At 31.8% G+C, this 22,350-nt stretch overlaps 2 protein-coding genes across 3 annotated transcripts; both read left to right on the top strand.

The window, feature by feature from the left end:
• The first annotated feature begins 1,172 nt into the window (after positions 1–1,172).
• LOC11422661 (UDP-xylose transporter 1) lies at positions 1,173–4,881 on the top strand. Its single transcript, XM_003597214.4, has 9 exons — positions 1,173–1,253; positions 1,421–1,475; positions 1,858–1,981; positions 2,071–2,255; positions 3,288–3,355; positions 3,454–3,586; positions 3,696–3,857; positions 3,989–4,264; positions 4,673–4,881. Exons 3-9 carry the CDS (start codon positions 1,861–1,863, stop codon positions 4,775–4,777), a joined length of 1,050 nt encoding a protein of 349 aa, XP_003597262.2. The 5' UTR covers positions 1,173–1,253; positions 1,421–1,475; positions 1,858–1,860; the 3' UTR covers positions 4,778–4,881.
• Positions 4,882–12,775: 7,894 nt separating this feature from the next.
• Positions 12,776–22,083, top strand: LOC11422660 (protein ENHANCED DISEASE RESISTANCE 2). Of its 2 annotated transcripts, XM_003597212.4 has the most exons (21): positions 12,832–13,492; positions 13,617–13,691; positions 14,062–14,115; positions 14,204–14,269; positions 14,860–14,909; positions 15,062–15,168; positions 15,286–15,332; positions 15,420–15,520; positions 16,497–16,592; positions 16,704–16,768; positions 16,855–16,926; positions 17,302–17,448; positions 17,606–17,910; positions 19,548–19,611; positions 19,692–19,867; positions 20,163–20,264; positions 20,376–20,426; positions 20,507–20,650; positions 20,941–21,036; positions 21,300–21,401; positions 21,643–22,083. In XM_003597212.4, exons 1-21 carry the CDS (start codon positions 13,322–13,324, stop codon positions 21,733–21,735), a joined length of 2,184 nt encoding a protein of 727 aa, XP_003597260.2. In that variant the 5' UTR covers positions 12,832–13,321; the 3' UTR covers positions 21,736–22,083. The 2 variants fall into 2 exon arrangements, with proteins under 2 accessions (XP_013465299.1, XP_003597260.2); XM_013609845.3 differs by lacking the exon at positions 21,300–21,401 and having other exon boundaries at positions 12,776–13,492.
• The last annotated feature ends 267 nt before the right edge of the window (positions 22,084–22,350 follow it).

The following is a 22,350-nucleotide window of genomic DNA, read 5'->3' as shown; positions in this document are numbered from 1 at the left end:
AGCACCATTGAAGTTTACCGCAAGTGGTTAGTGCATAGTTGATGTGAGCATTATAAAGTTTGGATATCAAGTTTGATTCTTGTTGTAAAAAGAAGAAGAACTCATAGCATTGTTGTTACGAAAAACTCGTAGAACCGAGTCAGTTCAAACCTTGTATCATAATTCAATGAAATATGAATCACCTGTAAGGAATATGACTCATAGGTAATTATGTGAGTAATGCTTCCAATTGGTTAGACATATGTCTTTTTTAAGTTTTTTTTTTGCTAAATTGCTCATTCATGTTACATTCGTTTGCAGTGTCAGTCCCTTGTCCTACTTTAATCAATAACATGTGTATTGGAACCATATGATCATTAGAGTATTTGTCTAAAGTTGCAAACGTATATCCCTATAATAATTACCCTTAAGAAAGCATCCATCAAACACTATAAACGATCAACATTTTTTGAGGATTTCTACGACCATCAAGGTACATGTACCACCTCTAAAAACTTAGTAATAAAGACATATGCACATAATCAATGTCATTAACCTCCTACTCTTGCAAATTAAAGTACTCCAACTTGTACAACAAATTTGACCGTGTTGTTGGGATTATATCTTAACGCACGCCACATAATCCGAAAATAGTCCAAACAAAAAAAAAAATATGGGCATAATAATTTACATGTTAGCGGTGAAAATGAAATGCAACATAAATGATCAAAATTCAAGAAGAAGAAAATCTTAAAGTGCAATCTAAGAATGTAGTCAAACTTAAAGGTCTACAAACATAGCTACACCTAAAAATATTTCATTTTCTTAATATACTACTTCTACCCATGAATATAGATTTCTTTAATTGGTAAGAATAGAACAAATCAATATACAACCAACATGAGTTGGATCTACCAAAATGATATATTCGGTGTTCAACAATGACTCGAATATGATTATTTTTAATAGAGAGAATCTAAGAAGAAAAAAAAAAAAAGAGAGATTAATACACAAAAGTGTACAAACAACATGGCCTATTTTTGTAATCCACAATCTATTGTTGACTGTCTTGCTTGAAATGACCGTAAACAATCGTCATACCCTTAAGTTAACAGCGTTATTAGGCACCAACTAACCAATAATAAAAAAATATAAAAGCCACAAAAATTACATTCTCATACAAGCTCACACATCCTTCAACATCCATTGCATACTCATTCTCTCTTCTCTCTACCTATAAACGCTGAGGCATTTCTCCATCTTCCCAAGTTAAGGTATGATCATATGAAAATAATTAATTAAGCAAACTCAGTTATATATTGATATATGAGTTATATGTAGTATATGATTGCATTTTGTGCTCAACCATGAGTTTAATTTGTACATATTAGTTTCTATCTTTTGTTTCATTTCATTATTTTGTGTGATCGATCATTTCCAGGGCCTCCTACCACAAACTAGCTTCAAGGTTGATCTCAAATTAATATATAAGCCAGGTACGTGCTAATGAGTAATGAGTTCATTTCCTTTTAAGTACCAACCATATAAAGTAAAGCTAAATACCACATTGTTAATTACTTGCATACTAATCTACAATGCTTGTTATCTAAATACCGATGTGCTGTTCGTTTTTTCGATCAAAATTGTACATATGTGAAATTCAAACTATGTAAATTAATTATATAAATAAAGTAATATTTGAACAAAAAATTTGAAATAATATTATATATACATTTTTTTTTGCAACGGTAATATTTTATAGACTTATAATATTATATAGGAGTATACTTTTTATTCATTTTCAGAAATTAAATAATATTATATACATTAGTTTTGCTTACTGAGAAGAATCTTGAAGAGAAAAAAAACTTTGAACAGAAAATGGGAGAGATGGGGAAGTTCCAATTGGGTGTTATTGGTGCATTGTTTCTCTCAGTAGCTTCTTCTGTCTCCATTGTCATATGCAACAAAGCCTTGATGAGCAAGCTTGGCTTCCCTTTTGGTAAGTCGTAATAATCATTTTGTTTCTCACTAACTTTATTATTCATAATTATTCTACTAACTTTAAATTATGATTTTGATTTGGGTCAGCTACAACGCTTACAAGTTGGCATTTGATGGTCACATTTTGTACACTTCATGTGGCTCAACGTCTAAACTTGTTCGTCACCAAATCCATTGACATGAAAACGATCATGCTTTTTGGATTTTTAAATGGTGTTTCCATTGGATTTCTCAACTTGAGTCTTGGATTCAACTCTGTTGGCTTTTATCAGGTTAAGAATACTCACTCCATCTCATTTTGTTTGTAGTTTAAAGAAGGTTAAATTGCATGTTTAGTCCATATATTTTAAGTTTGTCTCTTACGTTTAAAAAGTTTTAGTTTATGTGTGCATCTCTTATATCTATATTGATGTTTTAAACGGAGATTTGACTAAAAGAACAAACTTATTATGATGTTAGTCGTATAATAGACCAACTTAATACTTTTTAAATGTATGAAATCAATTTAAAATCTAAAATAAACGTAAGAGACTAAACATGCAATTTAGTCTATAAAAAATATTTATTTTATTATATTAATTACTCCTGCAAGTCATTTTAGTCAAAAAGAAACTGTTATGTCTTATATGAAATTTTAACATTCCAATGAAGTGTTATTATTATTTTTCTATTATATTTTATAATTAGTATGAGAGGGTAAACGATAGTTTACAAGAACAGATAAAAAATTATAAAACTTATAATGTTATTAATTATATTTTTCTATTCATATATCAAAATCTTAAATGATTTATAATATGCTGAGGAGGAAATATATTTGTAACCTTTTTATGTGTTTTTTAGCCGATGTACTTTTTTTCTAAATCTTGATTAATATGAAGATAGTAACTATGAAGTTTTTTTTGGTTTTCTTTTAACATCAAATTTTATTAAAATAATGAGAGAAGTGTAAAGAATATTTAACCACGAGATGAAAAAAATATCAAATATTTTATCTGTTTTAAAATGATTGTAGCTTTGAAATGATTGTTGTGTTCATACGCCTTCTTTGATGCTCTGATCACTCACTCTGCGTTTTTTTGCAATTTGGTTTCGCGCTCATACGTGAGTTCGCTGAATTGTCAGTGGTAGTGGCTGTTTTAGGGTTGTGTCTCTTGTTTGTACCACTTTGCTTTGTCTTGTTTGTATCACCCGCCAGGGTTTGTGGTTTTCTAGATCAGGGCTTTCGCCTCCATCTTGTACTTCCTATTATTTTAATTTAATATATTTTCTCTTTGCCTAAATAAAAAATGATTGTTTTGCAGATGACAAAACTTGCGATCATACCATTCACAGTAATGTTAGAAACCATTTTCCTAAAGAAACAATTCAGGTAAAAAGTGAATTAAAGAACTAAGTACTTGTTTATCTTATCCATTACATAATAAATCATGGTCACATGCTAATGATCCCTTGTGCTAATTCATGCAGCCAGAAAATAAAATTCACTCTATTCCTATTACTTGTTGGAGTTGGTGTTGCCTCTATCACTGATCTTCAACTCAATTTTGTGGGAACCATTATTTCCCTTCTAGCAATCATAACAACATGTGTTAGCCAAATTGTATCCTTTATAATAGCTACTATGTGATTTATTGTTGTTAATTAGATATGATGGCTTAAAGGTGAAGAAAATTTGATATTTAGATTTCTTAACTTGGTGATTAATTTAGCTAACCAACACAATACAAAAGAAGCTTAATGTTTCTTCCACACAGTTGCTCTACCATTCTGCTCCATTCCAAGCAGCAATTCTTTTTGTTTCTGGCCCTATTGTGGATCAATTGCTCACCAACCAAAGTGTGTTTGCCTACAAATATTCTTCTACAGTCTTGGTAATGTTCAATCCTAGTCCTCATTAATTATTTGCTATATTTTTATACTCTGGTATGAATGTTTACCATATGAAAAGGATTGATAATCTCGAACATTTATTTATTTTTTGTTTGAAAAAACGAACAAACAGGCATTCATCATCCTATCATGCTTGATTGCTGTTTCTGTGAACTTCAGCACGTTTCTAGTTATTGGCAAAACATCACCTGTAACTTATCAAGTACTAGGCCACCTCAAAACATGCCTTGTTATAGGCTTTGGCTACACATTGCTCCATGACCCCTTCAATGGAAGGAACATTATTGGAATATTGATTGCTATTTTTGGAATGGTTTTGTACTCTTATTTCTGCTTAGAGGAGAATAAAAAGAAACAATTATTAGGTGATCTTTCATTGGCCTCTCAGGTACTCAATTAATTATTTTCATGTTTTTCTCCCTTTGTTGATTTCTTTAATTTTATTTGATATATTTATTCTGTATAATAAACATGCCCTTCTCCCTCAAAAAAAAATAAACATGCCCTTCATTTTGGGAGATTAAATTAAACTATTAGTAGTATAGTCCATAAAAATTGCTTTTATGTTAAAAGCTAAATATTATATTGTTCATATCATTGAAAAATATAAGCACATGTTGTTATAATTTCTAAGTCACAACTCACAAACATCTATGTTTATATCTAAAAGAAATACATAACTCAACTAAATAGATAAATAATTCAAATAAAATCCAAGATAGGCAAAAAAAAAATTGTTTAAAACTCATCTATACAACAATTTAGTTATTCAATATTTTTTTTTTATTCTTTACAGGTTAAAGACAAAGATAGCTCACCCCTTTTGGTTGGAAAAAACATGGATAATCAAGAAGAGGAAAATCACGAGGCTAAAAAATTTAGCAAGGATTCTACTAATTAAAACAATTGGCTTATTATCTTTTATAATTTCGTATATTTTGGGTGTTTTAGCTCAAGGAAACTTGAAATGGGTGTAAATTAAATTTTGTTAATAAAATTTATGTAACTTTAAGTAAGTGATTTATCTTTGACAGTCATATACTCTCTCCGTTTTAAAATAAGTGTCGCTTTAGGCGTTGTCACACAGATTAAGAAATGGAATGACATAATCATTGGATATAACGCTTTTATTAAACTGCCCTTACTTTATAAGAAAAAGACAAAATTAAAGTTGCATTGAAAATTGTGTCAGAGAAAAGTTGGAGAGGGTAAAGTTGGGAGAAAAAAATTAAAGTTGTATTGGAAATGTATTGTCGATGGTAAGAGGAAGAAATTCGTTGTGAGTCCACTAGTTCGTGGTTCGCTGTGAGTCATTCTCCACCTAATAGAGATGGTGTATATGCACGTGCTATGATGCTCAAGACATTGAGTGATCAATAGAGTGAGGCAAGTAATGGTAAAGAGTGAGATACATGACCGAATATTGTGTATAAATATTTATAGGGAATGAGTAGGATTTTTGGTTGTCAGGTCTTCACCTGGACAAATGTCCTCAAGGGACACTTGTAATAATCTGGTGATAGTCACATCATTGGATCTAGATTGAACGGTCCAGATATAGCGTCCTGACCGCGATCTGGTGGGAGTTAGGGCGTGTTCATGCCATGCACCGCCAAGCGTTTAATTTCACGGTGGCCCGGGTCCGAGCTCAGATTGAGTCTTGACCCAGTTCGCAACAGTTTCCCTTCGAGATATATGTGTCATCGAGGGAGTTAGGATTGTAGCTTGTAGCTAGCCTTTGAGAGTCTGACCTCTAGAGATGGGACCCCTTATTTAATTACGTCCATTGTTCTCCGTTGGTGAGCATTTGAACCGACCTTTTTTTTATAGAAGTGTTTATTATCGTTCATGGTATGTCATGCCTTTTGCTATTTCTAATGTCATTATGATCTTTGGTGGCTAGGTTTGTCGTCTTATCTGTGTTTGTGGGGTGCGAGGTTTTTGGTGTGAACTATTGAGAAAAAATCCCTAATTAATTTTAAATATAACAAACCTTAATGATTAAAGGATTAATGGACATTGAATAGTTTCTTGGTATTTAATTTTGTTCTTGAGTGTTTAACTAAGACAAGAACAAAGAATAAATCAATCCAAGAAGCAAGCAATCAAAGGACATTAAGACTTTTGAACCGAGTCAGAGTTCATAAAGTTAGACATAGTTCAGAATGTTCAGCATAGTTCAGAAGGTTGTTCTTATGGTTATCAAGAACAAGCCCAGAAATTCATGACCATTATCAAGAACATGCAAGGCTCACATAATATAAATAAAAGCTCAGTAAAGTACTTTGAATTAGATCAATCAAGGAATAAAGCCATTTATTTGATTAAAGTCAAAAAGACATCTTTAATGTTCATTCAAGACCATGAACAATTCAAGTAGGAAACATTAGGAATATTCCATCAAGAATATCATCCTAGATGTTACACATACTACACTTCATTGATGTTTCACTATTAGAGTTTGATTACATCAAATGAGAGTCTTACAAATCTTCCTAAGTGAAACAAAGGAATATTCTGAGTTCAAAAAGTTCATTTCCCACACGTGCTTCCAATCTAACAGACAAGTACAATTGGTGAAAAGTGAAAGCAAAAGCAAAAAACTAGTTATAGTCTTATTCAATTAGAATTAGACACGTATGAGAGTTGGTACAATACAAGAATTAGAAAATCCCCTAAAGCCTGGGCATGAAGTGTCAACTCTACTTTTCTCTCTCTTGCACAAGTTCCAAGACAGATTTGAAAAGGTTTTTTGTCTAACAACATTTTTGAAGTATGTACGAAGAACATAACTCATGGACAAGCCTAGAAATTCATGTGACATTCATATGATGAACTCATAAACACATCCGACTTTCATATGAACAACATCTTGATGAACACAACAACATTTTGAAGTATTCTGAAGAACACAACAACATTCTGAAGTATTTGAAGTTCATAATGTTGATTAAGACTTTTAAGCAAAGAAGTATTCTGAAGAACACAACAACATTCTGAAGTATTTGAAGTTCATAATGTTGATCAAGTCTTTTAAGCAAAAGTTGCTAAGTCTTGGGACACGTGGCACAAGGCTATTGGACACGTCCTAGCAACTACAAGATGTCAATAATCTTTATAAAAGGAGGGGAAGGCTCTGTATTAAAGCACACAACTAACAAACATACTTAAAACAACTTATTAAAAGTGTTTAAAGCATCATAGCGACTTTGATTACACAAATCAACTCAAAATATTCCTAAAATCTTCAAGAGTGTGAATCAATCTTCTCTCTTATCTTTTCAAAGATAATCTTCCTCTTCTCTTCTTATTTCTCTTGTCCAATTTATTTCAAACTTCCAAATCAATTGTAAAAGAAAAATCTCATCTAGTTTTAAGGGTATTAAAGTGTTAGTTGAGTAGAAAGTTATAAATTCTTGTGTGACTTAGCAGACAAAGTTGTAAGCCTACTGAAGCTTAGAGAATACATGTTGTAATTATTCCAAGGGAACAAAGTTGTAAGGTGCAGGAGTTGAGAGGTTATCTCAAACATCATAATGGAAAATCTCACAAGATTGTGAGGAGTGGACTAGACCACATTGAATAAACCACTATAAATTTTGTCTGTACTTCTTCTTTTCCTTACACTCTTTATTTACAGTAAACACAACACACACACACAATCACTTATAGTTAATTTACTAGTTTTACACTAACACTTCAGAACTTTCTGAAGTCTGTTTTTAACTTAATCATTCCAAGTTTCAACTTGAGAATTACTTTTTAAGTACATGACTAATTTATGTGTTCTCCAATATTTGACATATTCGGTTGCAAGTGTCATCAAAGCTGGTTACAAAATGTTGAGTGGCTCATCTATAATGTTAGACAAAAGATAATTGATAATCAATCACTTATGAAAATATTGAGCGACTTGTAATTGCGAAACAAAAACAAAATGAAGAAGATGTTGATGAATTTTTCAACGAGATGATTGGTAGGACATGCGAGTGGAGTGGTATGTCCACTACAAGTCATCAGGAGAAAAACAAGAAGAGTGATGAAGATTGTGATACCTTAATTAACGAGGGTCATCAAGCGAATGAAAAGAGTCTTGCTCTCAAGAATAAAAATATAATGTACAAAATAATTTATGTAATAATAACTAGTATTACTACCAAGGTTTAATGCTTATTTACATTTGTGGTACTATAATAATTAAATACTTTTTTTTTGTGACAAAGAATAATTAAATACTTTGTTTATGATATTTTGTGGGACTTTAATAATTAAATATTTTACGTAAGATACTCTTATTGTTATTGTTGTTTTTGTGATATTTTCATTAATATTTATGATACCATTAATATTTTTGTGATATTTTCATTAATATTTATGATACCATTAATATTTTCATTTTATTAATTTTTGTTTCAAAACTGAAGCAAATGATTTTTTATATATATACATTTTGACTATAGTTTTCTCCAAGTTTTTAGGTTTTGTCTACGTGCATTTTTTACGATGGCTTTTCTCTGTAAAGTTCAACCGACATGTGAGGTTGCAACCGTCTACTGCAGATGAAGGACGTATGACATGAGATTTATAACACATTACAGAACCCAAAAATATATTATATTCATTCATTCTTATTGTATTTTTGACTTTTTACACATACCAAGAAACCAAAAAATTTGTTACTTTAGATATCAAACAATAAATAAAATAAAATAAAATAAAAACACTACAAAAAAAAAATGTAGGTAAGTTTACATATATGAGTTATTCATATATCATGGAAAAGATAATCGCTTTGAAAGAAAACTATGTATGTGATGATGAACACGAACCTTCGTTCAAAAAAAAATGTATTTATTTCTTTTACTATATTGCAGCTGTAAATAATAATTTATAGTTACATGATTATAATGACTTAGTTCATAAATCACATTAGTGTATGTAGCAATAGTATGATGTAGACCTTTAAACTTCATTTGAAACACTATGGTTCAAGCCTTAACTACAATATAGATTTACATACTCAATCAATTATAACTCCATGTATCTAAACTTAGTCCTTCTGTCACCATCCCGCAATACAACTTTCAAGTTTCTTTTGAAACGCCTGCGTCAACTAGGCACAGATTAAAATGATACGCAAAACATTAATAAAATACGATGTGTCATTTTTTCCCAAAGAATACTCTGATTGCAAAAATAATGGGAGTGCAACTACGAAATTGGTGAAGTCGCTGAGAATATTACCAACATATGGGCAAAAAAAAAGGGTGTGAAAGTAACTGCACTTGGCAACAACTTCTACTGTGTGATGTTCAATGATGACTTGGATAAAGGCTCATGGGTTGTTGGTAATCGGTACATAGCAACCGAACCTTGAAAGGCTGGTTTGATCCATGGAAATATAATGTTATGCGTGTTGTTGTAAGGGTGAAGGTTCACTCTCTTTCTTTGGGGTTGGTAAACACTGAATTTGTTACAAGGTCGGTGATCTATTGGGTTCTTCGATTTGTATCGATTATTCAACCTATTATCGTTACGAAGTTAGATTCGCTCGCATCGCTTGCAAGGTAAATCTTGAAGGTTTTCTTCCATTTTCCATTTGGGCTTTGGATCATGATTTTGTTGTTGAATATTAGTTGTAGGTGGTTTGTTTTCTGTGCCATCACTATGACACGGGGCTTTAGAGTGTACCAAACATGTAGTCAAGAAATGGGTTGAAATTAAAGAGGTTGTTGCTGGAAAGGGCAAAGACCCTGAAGAGTGATTTCCATTCTTTCTCATTTTGATTTTAGGGTTAGTGGTGTGATTTTGGTCGATTATTTGAGTTCTAGGGTTTGTTTTAAGTTGTGTATTGTTTTGATTCTTCTTCTTTTTCTGGGTTAGTTATTGGGTGTGATTATGGTGGATTATTCTAGTGGTTTTGCAACCACTAGATTTTGGGTCCTTTGTTATCTAGGGTTTGGTTAATATATTGAATAAGATATTAACAACTTACACAATAGTTACTAGTAATCTTTCATGTTTAAAATGGGAGCCTAATATGGAGCCCTTTTTATAAGGTAACAATGCTCCTTTCCAAATGATCAGCAATAGTGGGTATAATATGCACTTGCTTTTCATTCATGTTACCAACCAAATTGTTAAAATAAAAAAATGATCCATAAAGTTTATTATTTACGGGGCAATCTTTTGATTCATTTCCAATCTATTTACGATAAGATTGATGGCATAAATTTCAAACTCTATCGTCCTTATTTTTCAGAGAACAATTCATCCTACTTTCCCTTCTATTTATACTTGCTTAACATTTTTTACTTATTAGTGACTAACTTGCCTTATTTTTTCATAAAAACATAATTAATATAGCATGTGTCATCATCGTAAGTAGGTAAAGTTAATTATTCAATTTATGCAAATTTGAAAATTAATCTAGGATTTTTATAAACAATTGTTTAAAGTAAAAAAAATAGTTTGAAATAAAATGATACATGAAGTTTCTAGATCTCAATGAGACGACAACAACAGAGAAGGTTAACAAATATGGTTCAGGCATCCAGTTGTTTACGTGGTTCATGGAAATTAAATAAGTGTATGTTCTGGTGTTTTTCTTCAAGTTAGATAAAAGATTAATGATCAATTGGGTTGAAAGGACATGAATCCTAGATGCAAGGTGAAGCAACATTTCAAGATCCAAACAATGGTGAAAGGAGAGAGAAAACAAGGGCTTTAAATTTCAACCTTTTTATTTTATGCATTTAAATATTAATACGGGTCATACTTTAACTTATTGTGCTAGTGAATGTAAACTTAAAAGTAAGTGCATATAATATCCACAAGGCATACACATAACATGATCGCTTAATTTCCACTACAGCATGCAATTGTTTGTGATAGTATGTTAGTTGTTATTGATTATATATTATATATATTTGTATTTTATCTTCCTTCAAAAAAATAAAAACTTGTATTATATCTCTCTTAAAATTTTGTTTATCTTGATAATATATATTGTAAAATTAACTGTTTCTAATTTATTATTCTTAAAATAATAATTATTTTTTTGACAAATCATAATATATATATATATACTGAGAGAGAGAATTAATTTAGGTATTTGATTAGATAATTATGTCATGGTCGATGGACTTAAATTTAAAGAGCAAATTTGAGAAATCATAATTTATTTGATGATTTCTTTTAACATTTATTAGTGTTATGATTTTTTTATATAAATCGAGTCATATGTTTAATACAAAAATAAAAATTTTATGGAGACCGAGTGATATATCCGAGTTATCCGATTCAATCCGATTCTGTCATGCGGTTCGACCAGTGATCCAGTGGTTCGACCAATAATCCAATGACTCACTAACCTTACCGAGTCGATGACCGATCCGATTTTTAAAACTATGCTTTTGAGATAAGGATTTTAAAAAGTTTAGATTTCGAGACTGTCACATTTTTTTTTGTCCATGTGGCTATATATCATTCAATATTAACAAGTTTTAGATTAAGATTAAACCATCTAGGTTGTCTCTTTTTATGCAAGATACTCTTAAATAAAGCTATGATAACGTCGTCAATAACGTGAAATTGGTCTAAACTCCCTCGTATCAATTCAAAGAAAACATATAAATTAAGTTATTGATTATTCTATGATGTAATTTATAACTAAAATATTATTGAAAGAGAGAAAAGTAGAAGATTTTAGAATTTCATGTGACTTTGTCAAAAGAAAGAAAAAAATGATTTTTTTTTTTCCGAATGACTCTATTTTTATTTTTTTAAATGTAGGCAATATCATAAATAAATTAAAATTTCAAGTATTCAACATTTACACACATTAAGCATCAATTACCCTAGTCATCTTAAATACTAAGATCAGTGATATTTTAACATAAAATTACAATGATATAAAATACCAACCAACGCTACGAGTAGATTGATTTTGATTATGATATACATTGATTTAACAATGCAATGTCGACACAACGAATATTCGTTTCACTTTTAATTTTAATTATCCAAAGATTTGTAGTTTTTTTTTTTTGTCAAGTAGTTTAGTGGTTAGAGCTCACACAATTAATTGTGGAGAAGTGTAGTGTTCGGGGTTCGAACTCCCGACATATAATATACAATATTCCTACCAACTGAGTTAAGCTCACGGATACGATTTATAGTGTTTCATGGAAGAAAGTAAGAAACATAACCTATTTTCTTTGTTATTTTAATAATAATTTAATTTAATCATTTGTCGATACCAAGCGACAAGTTATTGTAGCTTCGTTACGAAGATATAGCCAGCTGTTAAAAAAGTTTTAGGAAGAAAGAAAGAAAAACAATTGGCAAGTAAGAAGCTTTTTCACCAAGTAGGCTCAAGCTTCTTCTGCAAAGACAATCACAACTTTAGAAAACTATTTTAATTTAAAAATTAATATATTTTTTTAATAATAAAGGTTAATTTTTTTGCAGGCATTATCAATTTAATGAAAGTTTACTTACCAAAAAAAAAAATTCAATGAAAGTTTATGGTCATTGTTGTTCCGTTGGAGTATCCAATAGCATTATTTTTTAACGGTGCAAACCAATTTTTTTTTTCTTTTTTTTTGAGGGAAACGGTGCAAACCAATGTTTTTTTTTACAATTTAATGGTTCAAATCTAAAAACATAGTTTAATAAAGAAATAATGTAAAAGAGTTAAATTTTATAAATTTTTTTTGTGTATTATTAGAAATTACAATACTTCAATTTTCCATAACTTATTTCTAAATATATTTTATAATAAAAAATTAAAACGAAATGATGATGTCATAGTACGTAATACACAAAAACATACAAAAACAAAAGAGATTTAAAATTACCTCCCACATTAGCAGAGTGAGGTTCAAGATATGAAATTCTTAGGTAATGTCCATACGGCCCTCATTAATAATTTTGTTTAAAAATCTTTGTATCACATAATTAATGATTAACTAATTAAAATAATCAATCTTATTGTTCACTGATATTGAAGACAAATAAACTCTTTATAGATCGATTCAACACATAAATTATTTATAACATCGGAGATTTAAAGTCATCACCACCTAACCAACTTGGAAGCAAGGGGTTAATAGTACCCGAACTAGATTAGATGCGTAAGAGAGAAGAAAGGATTTAGTGAGGAGGGAGAAAATGGTAATTTAAGGTGGGTCGAATTTGCATTTACTCGACAGCGAGCAACATTTGTCTGTTATGGCAGAGGCATAAACTCAAACACTTTGATTGCATTGATTTCTTCGTTCAATTTGCAACTACTGCAATTCCAAAGATTCCTTTCTTCTGCACATTGCATTCATCACTTCAATCTTCATTTCATTCAATTTCTTAGCTCAATGATTTCAATTCAAATTATTTCATTTTCATAAATTTGACAAAAATATTGTGAAAATTTGATAATAAGAGAATGAATAATGAAAATGAAACTGCAATATCAAACAATGGAAGTAAAATGGAAGGTTGGTTATACCTAATTCGTTGTAACCGTTTTGGACTTCAATTTTCTAGAAAACGTTACTTTGTTCTTCATGATCATCTTCTTCGTAGTTTCAAATCCATTCCCAATTCTACCGATCAGGTTTATCATTTTTTCAATTTCATTTCACGTTTTTCATATTTTTTTTTGGTTGAAATCACTACAAAATTGAGTTTGTTTTTGTTTTTAGAATCGATTATGTGAAATTGTAAGTTTTTTTCTTCAGGATCCTGTGAGAAGTGCTATTGTGGATTCATGCATTCGTGTAATGGATAATGGAAGAGAGAGTATTAATAGAAAAGTAATTTGCTTAATCTTTCTTCAATTTTTTTATTTAATTTGTTTTAATTAGTATTGGTTTTTTGTGTTTAATTTCAAAGTGTATGTCTGGTTTCATTTTTGGAGTAGCCAAAGTTGATCCTTGAAGTGTAGAATTGATTTTGGCTTGACATGTTTGGTTGCTCTAGAATGTAATTGGTTTTGCCGCCAGAATTCATTCTAACCTGAAGTCTGAAGTTGAAGTTTTTGTTTAAACTGTCAAGTTTATTGTTCAACTGACTTTTACATGAATGTATCCAAACATAAATTAGTCTACCTTCAACTCATTTTTAGTAGGAACCAATTCACTCAAAATCAATAATGTTTTTTTTTTTTTTTTGTGTGGATTGTAGGTGTTCTTTATATTCACACTCTATAATACCTCGGATCACAATGATCAATTAAAGGTGAGGTTACTATTAGGTTTAGAATACAGGGTTTTCTTAAATTTGAAATTATGTTTCAATTTGGAATAACAAAACATGGGTGTTGTAGTTAGGAGCGAGTCGTCCTGAAGAAGCAGCGAGGTGGATTCAGTCCTTTAATGAAGCGTCTTTAAAGGTACTACTACATACATGCATACTTACAAGCAGCAACTTATTTTGTAGCTTATAGCGTAAGCGCCTATCATATAAGCACTTATGAATAAGCTATATTCCTATTACACAAGATAAAATAAAGTCAAACTGTGTTTATGTAATAAGTTGTTTTCATTAGCTATCCTGATGAATGTGTTGATAGGATAAGAGAATAACAACTCTTCTGGTATGTTCTAGAAGGTATCTTTTAAGCATATTCTCTTAGTTAGTTATTAAGCACTGCTATTATATAGTCGTTGTAGTTATCTTATCATGAGTATGCACAAGTCTATTTAAGCATAGTATGCCTCATTACTATAATGAATGAAATATAATCAAATTTCCTTTCTAAATTCTCTCTAAATTTCTGGAGTGTGATCCCTACTCGAATTGAGTCATATCACATGTCATATAAGCTGTTTTCATAAGTTTTTTCAAACAATGTCACAAGTCTTTATGTCAGTAGATAGGCTTAAATAAGCCAATCCAAACAGGCTCATGATCTGAAACGATATTTAACTTGTGGTGGAACTTTTGAACGATGGATGAAGCTATTGTTGATACCTTGTGTAGGGTGCCCCGGAAGCTATAGGATGTTCCAAGAGGAGATGGCAATCCTTTAGGTATTTATTGTTCCTATAAATGATTTTAACTGCAAGAAAAAGTCTTAAGTTGATTGAACTAATTAGTATTTGAGGCTATTTTGAGCTGCTCTCTTTTTTATATGCATCTGTTGCATGACCTTGTGTTTTCTTTTTTGGTGCCATGCTTGCAGCTTAAGGGGATCTTCTAGTAGAAGTCAACAATATTCTATAGACTGGACACTTTCTTCTTCTGATGTTATTGCCCCGTCAACTTGGACTATCTTCGGCTGCCAAAATGGTAAAAGTTTATTTCACTGTATGCTATTGGGGTTTTCTTTTTTCGAAAATTGTTTCATAATTTCAGATAATCAAAACCTAGCTAAAACTTGGACAAATGTGTATGGGTGTAATGCAGGTTTACGATTATTCAGGGAAGCAAAAGATAGGGGTTCTTGTGGGAAGGTTGACAAAATTTCTTTTAAGTATATGGTTATTTATATTTAATTTAAAACTGAAAAGACTAATTCTTGAATATTGTCCAATTTCCAGAAATGGGATGATCACCCTGCAATAATGGCTGTTGGTGTGGTAGATGGAACTTCAGAAGCCATTTTCCAGACTCTTATGTCACTTGGTCCTTCAAGATCAGAGTAAGTCCATTAGGTGGATGCAATCATCCACAACAGCATTGCTATATTAACAAGAACACATTATCTTATTTAATGTTTGTTTCTTTTGCATTAGGTGCAACTTTTAATTGGTATTGGTATAAGGACATTTTGCCTTAGGATAATTTCATTCTGTTGCTTATTGACTTGAGTTTTTAACGTGTTATGTTTAGGGGGGAGGAGTTTGTTTTGCATTTTGTAACTTCTTTTAACAGCAAATGTTAGTAGGGGAGTTGAACATATGTCCTACTTATCACTCCAAGTCCAATCCCTTTGTCCCTCCCCTGAAACCAATCCATCCACCTTATAACCCCTTGTGATGGATAGAATTACATTGTCACGGCATATTATATTTATGCAATTTTACTACATTATTATTATTTTTGGATAAATGATGAATTATTCCTGTACAAGAGAATGCTAGAAGTATAAGAGTAAAACAAACTAAAAACCAGAGCACTGAAGAAATGAAAATCATCTGAATAAACCTTGCTAGTCTTCATATGCTCCATCTTTGAAAGCCATTGGCCAATGGTCACCCTGCATTCTATCTGATAGTCATTAGCGAATCATCATTTGCATAAAAAAAGAACAGCATAATAATATATCTCCCAAGTTCCTTTCTCATTTTAGTCTCCCCAAAGTCTGATAAAAGGGCTCTGAATTATATTAAGAAGTCTGTCATCAACCAAAACCTATATCAAGATCCAATGGAACTTTTAACTGGACATTCATAATGATCTTTAACTTTTATGGTCTACAACAATGACCATGAGCCAAGGTAAACATGAGTGCTTTGTTTGAAATGATAGCTTGTAGAAATCTGGGCTGTATAGAGAAAGTTTAGTCATAAACATGTTACATTATAGAAATGGATAGGTAAGCAGTTCAATCACACTGAAATTTTATAAACCATGGTTTTCAAGTGCTTTATGCTTTGTTATATATTGGTTTGCAGATGGGATTTCTGTTTCTACAAGGGGAATGTAGTTGAGCACCTGGATGGTCACACCGACATTATTCACAAGCAGCTCTATAGTGATTGGTTGCCTTGGTAAGACACAACCCTTTAACACTTATCATGTACCACTTCTTGTTATGAGGCAGTACCTGCTGGCCTTTTTCCGGTACTAGTTTTATTAGTTTCATACCATGTTTTTTACAGGGGAATAAAACGAAGAGACCTTTTGTTGCGGCGCTATTGGAGGAGAGAAGATGATGGAACCTATGGTAGTAGTGAACTGTAGAAGAAAATATGTGTGTAAATAGCCACTTATTCTGAATGAAACTAACTTCTCTGATTTTCCTTGTCGTAGTTATTCTTTACCATTCCGTGTTTCACAAGAAGTGTCCTCGCCAGAAAGGCTATGTTCGTGCCTGCCTTAAAAGTAATGTATGCTTAAATAGTACACATTTCTTTTCCATTCTATTAGCTGATCTGTACAACCTAAAAAGTAAATTTGATACTATTTTTTTTTGAAGAAGGAATTTTGATACTATTGTAATCATGATGTTCTTGCTTTCAATAATCTTCATACTGAACTTTAAGAGTAGTTTGTCAATTCTCGAATCATTTTCTTTCACTTAATCACTATTGTCATCATAGTATCCAATTTATCCATACTTTAGGATTTCCAAATTTGTTTTGATAGACATTCTTTTTATAGATGTTCTAGTTCATGAGAAAGTTGATAAATAGAAAATTTAGATGAAAATTCATGACTAAGAGTAGTTGAAGGATTACAAATTACATTATTTTGTAGGTGGAGGTTATGTTATATCACCGGCGAACATGGGAAAGCAATCTGTTGTAAAGCATATGCTTGCTATTGATTGGAAAAGCTGGAGATCTTATCTCAAATCCTCATCGGCATACTCCATGACCATTCAAATGCTTGGGAGAGTTGCCGGTACTCTTCTTTTTGTTGACGGTTTTTATATTATTGGACATTGCTATTATATGCTTACGACCTACAATTATTTTATATCACTGGATATGAACATACTTAATCTGAAGATTGATGTTCTAGTTTATATTTTACTTATTGATTTCTCTTGCACGTGCAGCATTAAGGGAGTTATTTAGAACTAGACTAGGGAATTGCACTTTGTCTGATTATTCATCTGGAGAGTTGACAAGAAACAGAAGGAATAGTCCGAAGGAAGAATATGCCAGCTCTGATACTCAAATACAGGCAGATGAGAACAATCATGATAACTCAATCGGAGAAGTAGAACCAACACAATCAGAGCATGCAAGCCTTGTTAGTTTAAATGATGCTGATGATGAGTTTTATGATGTTATGGAACCATCAAACTGTGATGAGTCAGAAAAGGGATGGATGACTGAATGTAGTCACCAGAAGTCTCAGGTAAAAATTTGAAATAGTTGATTTTATTGCACTTGAAAGAAATGAAGAGTGCAAAGTCAATCAGAATGAAGTGTGTCTTGAAACTTAATACTGAGAGATTGCTTTACATTTAACTGTTTATTTAACGATCAGCCTGTGCCACCAATTGGCTTTCAAAAATCATATGTTGTTCTCAGTTCTTTATGTCTGTTTGTGAAACACTGCTTTACTTTTCCTATTATATTAGTTGATAAACACTGCTTTATTTCTGAATCATTTGCAAGACCTAAACTTGTATAAAAAGGTGTTTTTTACTCCATAATCTAAAATGAAGACTCAAGACAGCGAACTTTTTATCATGGGGTCTCTGATATGACTCTAAAAATGCTTACTCCTCTAGAAGACATGTCTTTGATGCGTAAGATGATGTAAACTTTGTAAGTTACTATTGAATCTCAACTTTTAAAAGAAAAAAAGTAAAAGGAAATCAAAATCATGATTTTTTTTTTTTTGACTAAATTAAAATCATGATTGTAATCTCACATTTCTAATGCTTTTGGAGCACCGGGAGATCCCTATCTTACTCTGGAATGCTATCTAACCAGATTCCGTACGATATCCAAGTTTGCATTGGAGAGATTGTGAAATCCCACCCTGCCAAACCAATAGCAAGTTTCAACCACTTAACTCGCTGACACCCAAATGCACATGTTTCTCTCAACCCAGAATATGTCTTCTGTCCATCTAGTTTAGGGCTAGTAGTTCACTGATTTGGTGTTTGGTGCTTGAATCTGTTATCTGTTTTGCTCTTCTCCTTCGTCCTGTGTTTTGCTCAGTTGCTGGTGTATGATCTTATGATTTGTGTATGGCCTTATTGATGTTAGTGTTTGGTGCTTGAATCTGTTCTCTGGCTTGGTCTTCTCCTTCGTCCCGTGTTTTGCTCAGTTGTTGGTGAATGACCTTGTTGATTTAAGTGATTGGATCTTACTACCCATTTTTCATCCCATGATTTACAATTCCCAAATTTAAGATAGAATCTCTCGATTTTGACAACATTGTTTTAAAGTTTTGACAATTAGAGGATCCTTAATTCATGATCGTTTTGATTCTGGATCATGTTCATTAATTTACCAATTAGTTATTCATATTAGAAAAGTTTCCAATCAAATCCTTATGTTGTGAGGTTGCTAAGTTGTGCACTTCATTCTCTTTCCTTTATTCTATGCTCTGGTTTTGTATGCATCTGCTTAGATGGTTTATGCACAGTTTTATGTATTTTTCTATCAGTTTAGAAATTTAGTATGTCTTCTCAAAACTTATTGAGTGCTTACTGTAAAGCATGTTCACTAGCGCTAATGACATTCCAATAGGTGCATTCAATGGCAGGGATGTATTTAGGCATAATTTGGCTCTATGCATTTTAGCTTTTTATCTTGTCAAAACCTATAGGGTGCTTACTGCAAGCATCTTCATCACTGTCCATGACATCCCAAGATGTGCTAGATTATTTAAACTGCATACCACATAATGCATTTTCTTGACTTGGCCGTGCATTCATACTGTTATTTTTACTATTATTTTGCATTGGAAATACTGTCAAACTTCTATTTTGATTGATTTGGCATTTTCTTGTCCTCCTATGAATTTGTTAATTTCAGGACATCCGCCACCAAAAGTTATCAACTGCTGCTAATTTTGTGAGAAAACTGCACGATCTTGCAGGTCATTTGCATACTCTTTGGTTGCATATGGTGATTATCAATTATTTTCCTTTTTTCATTGCCTAGAGACAATTTGTGCAGTTCATAAAAGGGGTTATATGGATTTGCAAGAGATGGTTAGGGAAGAGAGCATTTCATGCCCGTACGGATCCACTCTTCCAAAAGATCCTACGTGTACATTACCTTGCAGTTTGACGGAAGCAGATCCTTCTACTTTCCTGATTCGTGGAGAGAATTATCTTGAAGACCACCAAAAGGTATAAGAAGAAACAACACATCATCACTTTTTATTTGCAAAAGTAGAAGGAGAAATCTATTTTTGTTTTCGTTGTTCCCACTTGTGCATGCATTGTTTCATCTTCCCCATTCTCTGTTACTTCACTAATTTAATATGGGTTGATCAAGTGCAATTTTGTATTTGCTTTACAAAATGAAATTCTTTGATTAAAGATGCTAACTGAAAGTTAACAGCTTTTTTTGCAATTATCGTTTTAGTTGGTTAAGCCATTAACTTTGTCACTGATCTCAAACATTTGGAATACTGATTACTAGGTTAAAGCAAAAGGGACTTTGATGCAAATGGTTGCTGCAGATTGGTTGAGATCTGACAGAAGGGAAGATGATCTTGGTGGCCGTCCTGGGAGCATTGTGCAGGTTGTTTTGGTTCTTAATTATGATTATATTTAGCCATCAAGTAACTACTTATATTTTTTTTTTTTTATATTATGAAGAAAAATCAATTTAATGACTTTTGTTAACTTGCAGAAATATGCAGCACAGGGTGGGCCTGAGTTCTTCTTCATTGTAAACATCCAGGTTAATCAATAATCCTTGGCTTAGGTTGTTCTTAACATAAAATTTAGCATGGCACTGATTTAGACGCTTCTTTGAACCAGGTTCCAGGTTCTACAACATATAGCTTGGCACTATACTATATGATGAACACCCCGGTGGAAGATGCTCCTTTGCTTGATAGTTTTATCAAAGGTGACAATGCCTTCAGAAATTCAAGATTTAAACTCATACCATACATATCTGAGGTTAGTAAAGTAACCAGTGACTTTCGGTCTGCTCTCTGAGGTGCATCTTAATGGCTCTTCAGATAAAGTAACCGGTGTTTTGTTGAAAACGTCTTTTTTCATTAGAACATGTTTTTCCAGTGGTTGGTTTGATTTCACAGTATCACTTAATTCTGGCAAATGTTTCAATAGAATAAATGATCCCGAATAACTATACGCATATGTGGTCCATGTTAAGAAGGAAACATTTGTGCTCTTCTTTTGTTTAGCCCATGGAATATATGGACTGAGTGTTGACATTCCTGTTTCAGGGTTCATGGATAGTAAAACAGAGTGTGGGAAAGAAGGCGTGCTTAGTTGGACAAGCTCTGGAAATCAACTATTTCCAGGGAAAGAACTATTTGGAAGTAAGTTTGTGACTATCTGTTGAATAGTAACTTATTAGGAAAATCAGGATAATTTGCACACGTTTATCAATTCTACAATTTTAAGTTGGTGTATTTGGAACTATATATGTATTGGCGTGCCTTGTGGTCTGCGGAAAAAAAATGAAGCGAAGGAGAATGAGTTAATGGGTGTTGAAACAATTTGTCTCAAAGTATATGCATGAAATATTTAGCCCTTTTATCTTTCGTGTAATGCTTATATTGGAATTGTGGCATCCGTTCAGATTGGGGTTGATGTTGGATCATCAACTATTGCAAGAGGTGTTGTAAATCTTGTACTTGGGTACCTCAACCATCTTGTTATTGAGATGGCATTTTTAATACAGGTAAAATAATATTGTAATTTCTTTCCTTTCAATAAATTTTGAGCTAAAATTGGAAAATTATATATCACTGAAAATTCACATATGGTTAGATTCAAACCAAGCTGTTTGGGACACAAATAAATAAGTATATACTCCTATATTTATGCACGATCTTATGAAAAAATATTTATGATGACATATGCCATTTGCCCTCTGAAACAAATAATTGTTATTATTATATGCTGATGCAATATATATTCAGGGAAACACACGTGAAGAGCTTCCTGAGGTTCTTCTTGGAACCTGCCGCCTTAACCATCTGGATGCTTCCAAAGCTGTTTGTCTAAAGCCTTGATTTCCAGTGGGACTTGTGACAGTTACCTTTTGGAAGAGGGAAATCCAAGTTGCAAATGTAGATAATTGAAATTGAAATTCTAGATTCTTGTCTCCATATACCTGCTTTCACAAATCATCATTTGTTCAATCATTTTGAATCACACGGTAGTTTGTGGTGCTGTGAGCATTGTTAGGATGAATGGTAGGAGTAGGACGAATGTTTTGTAAAATAAAAAAGTTACATTTGTTTATTAAAATTGATTTTTTTTGGTCTCCGATTTAAATGTGGTATTCATTCCTTTCGCATTTGTAACAAGGAAATCTTGGCAATTATTCATGGGAGAAGAAAGTTTTTCAATTTATTTCATGTAATTTTTGTAACATAATTACATAATTTAATCCAAAATATGAATATTACTTAATTTTTGTCCGTAGAGAAAGTGACAAATACAACATGAAGCTCACGCACAACTGAGAAGTCCGGGTTTAACCCAAGTGAAGATATGTAGTATAACAATATCAACATTGTTTATTGAGTTAGGTCTTATGATAAATATGAATACCACTTTAGATTAAATTATGTTATGGAAATTGATTCTTTTTTCCCAAATTTTTTTATAGATGATATTTTGAC

Source organism: Medicago truncatula, chromosome 2, assembly GCF_003473485.1.
Source record: "Medicago truncatula cultivar Jemalong A17 chromosome 2, MtrunA17r5.0-ANR, whole genome shotgun sequence".
Taxonomy (NCBI): Eukaryota; Viridiplantae; Streptophyta; class Magnoliopsida; order Fabales; family Fabaceae; genus Medicago; species Medicago truncatula.
This window is presented reverse-complemented; position numbering and strand designations above follow the sequence as displayed.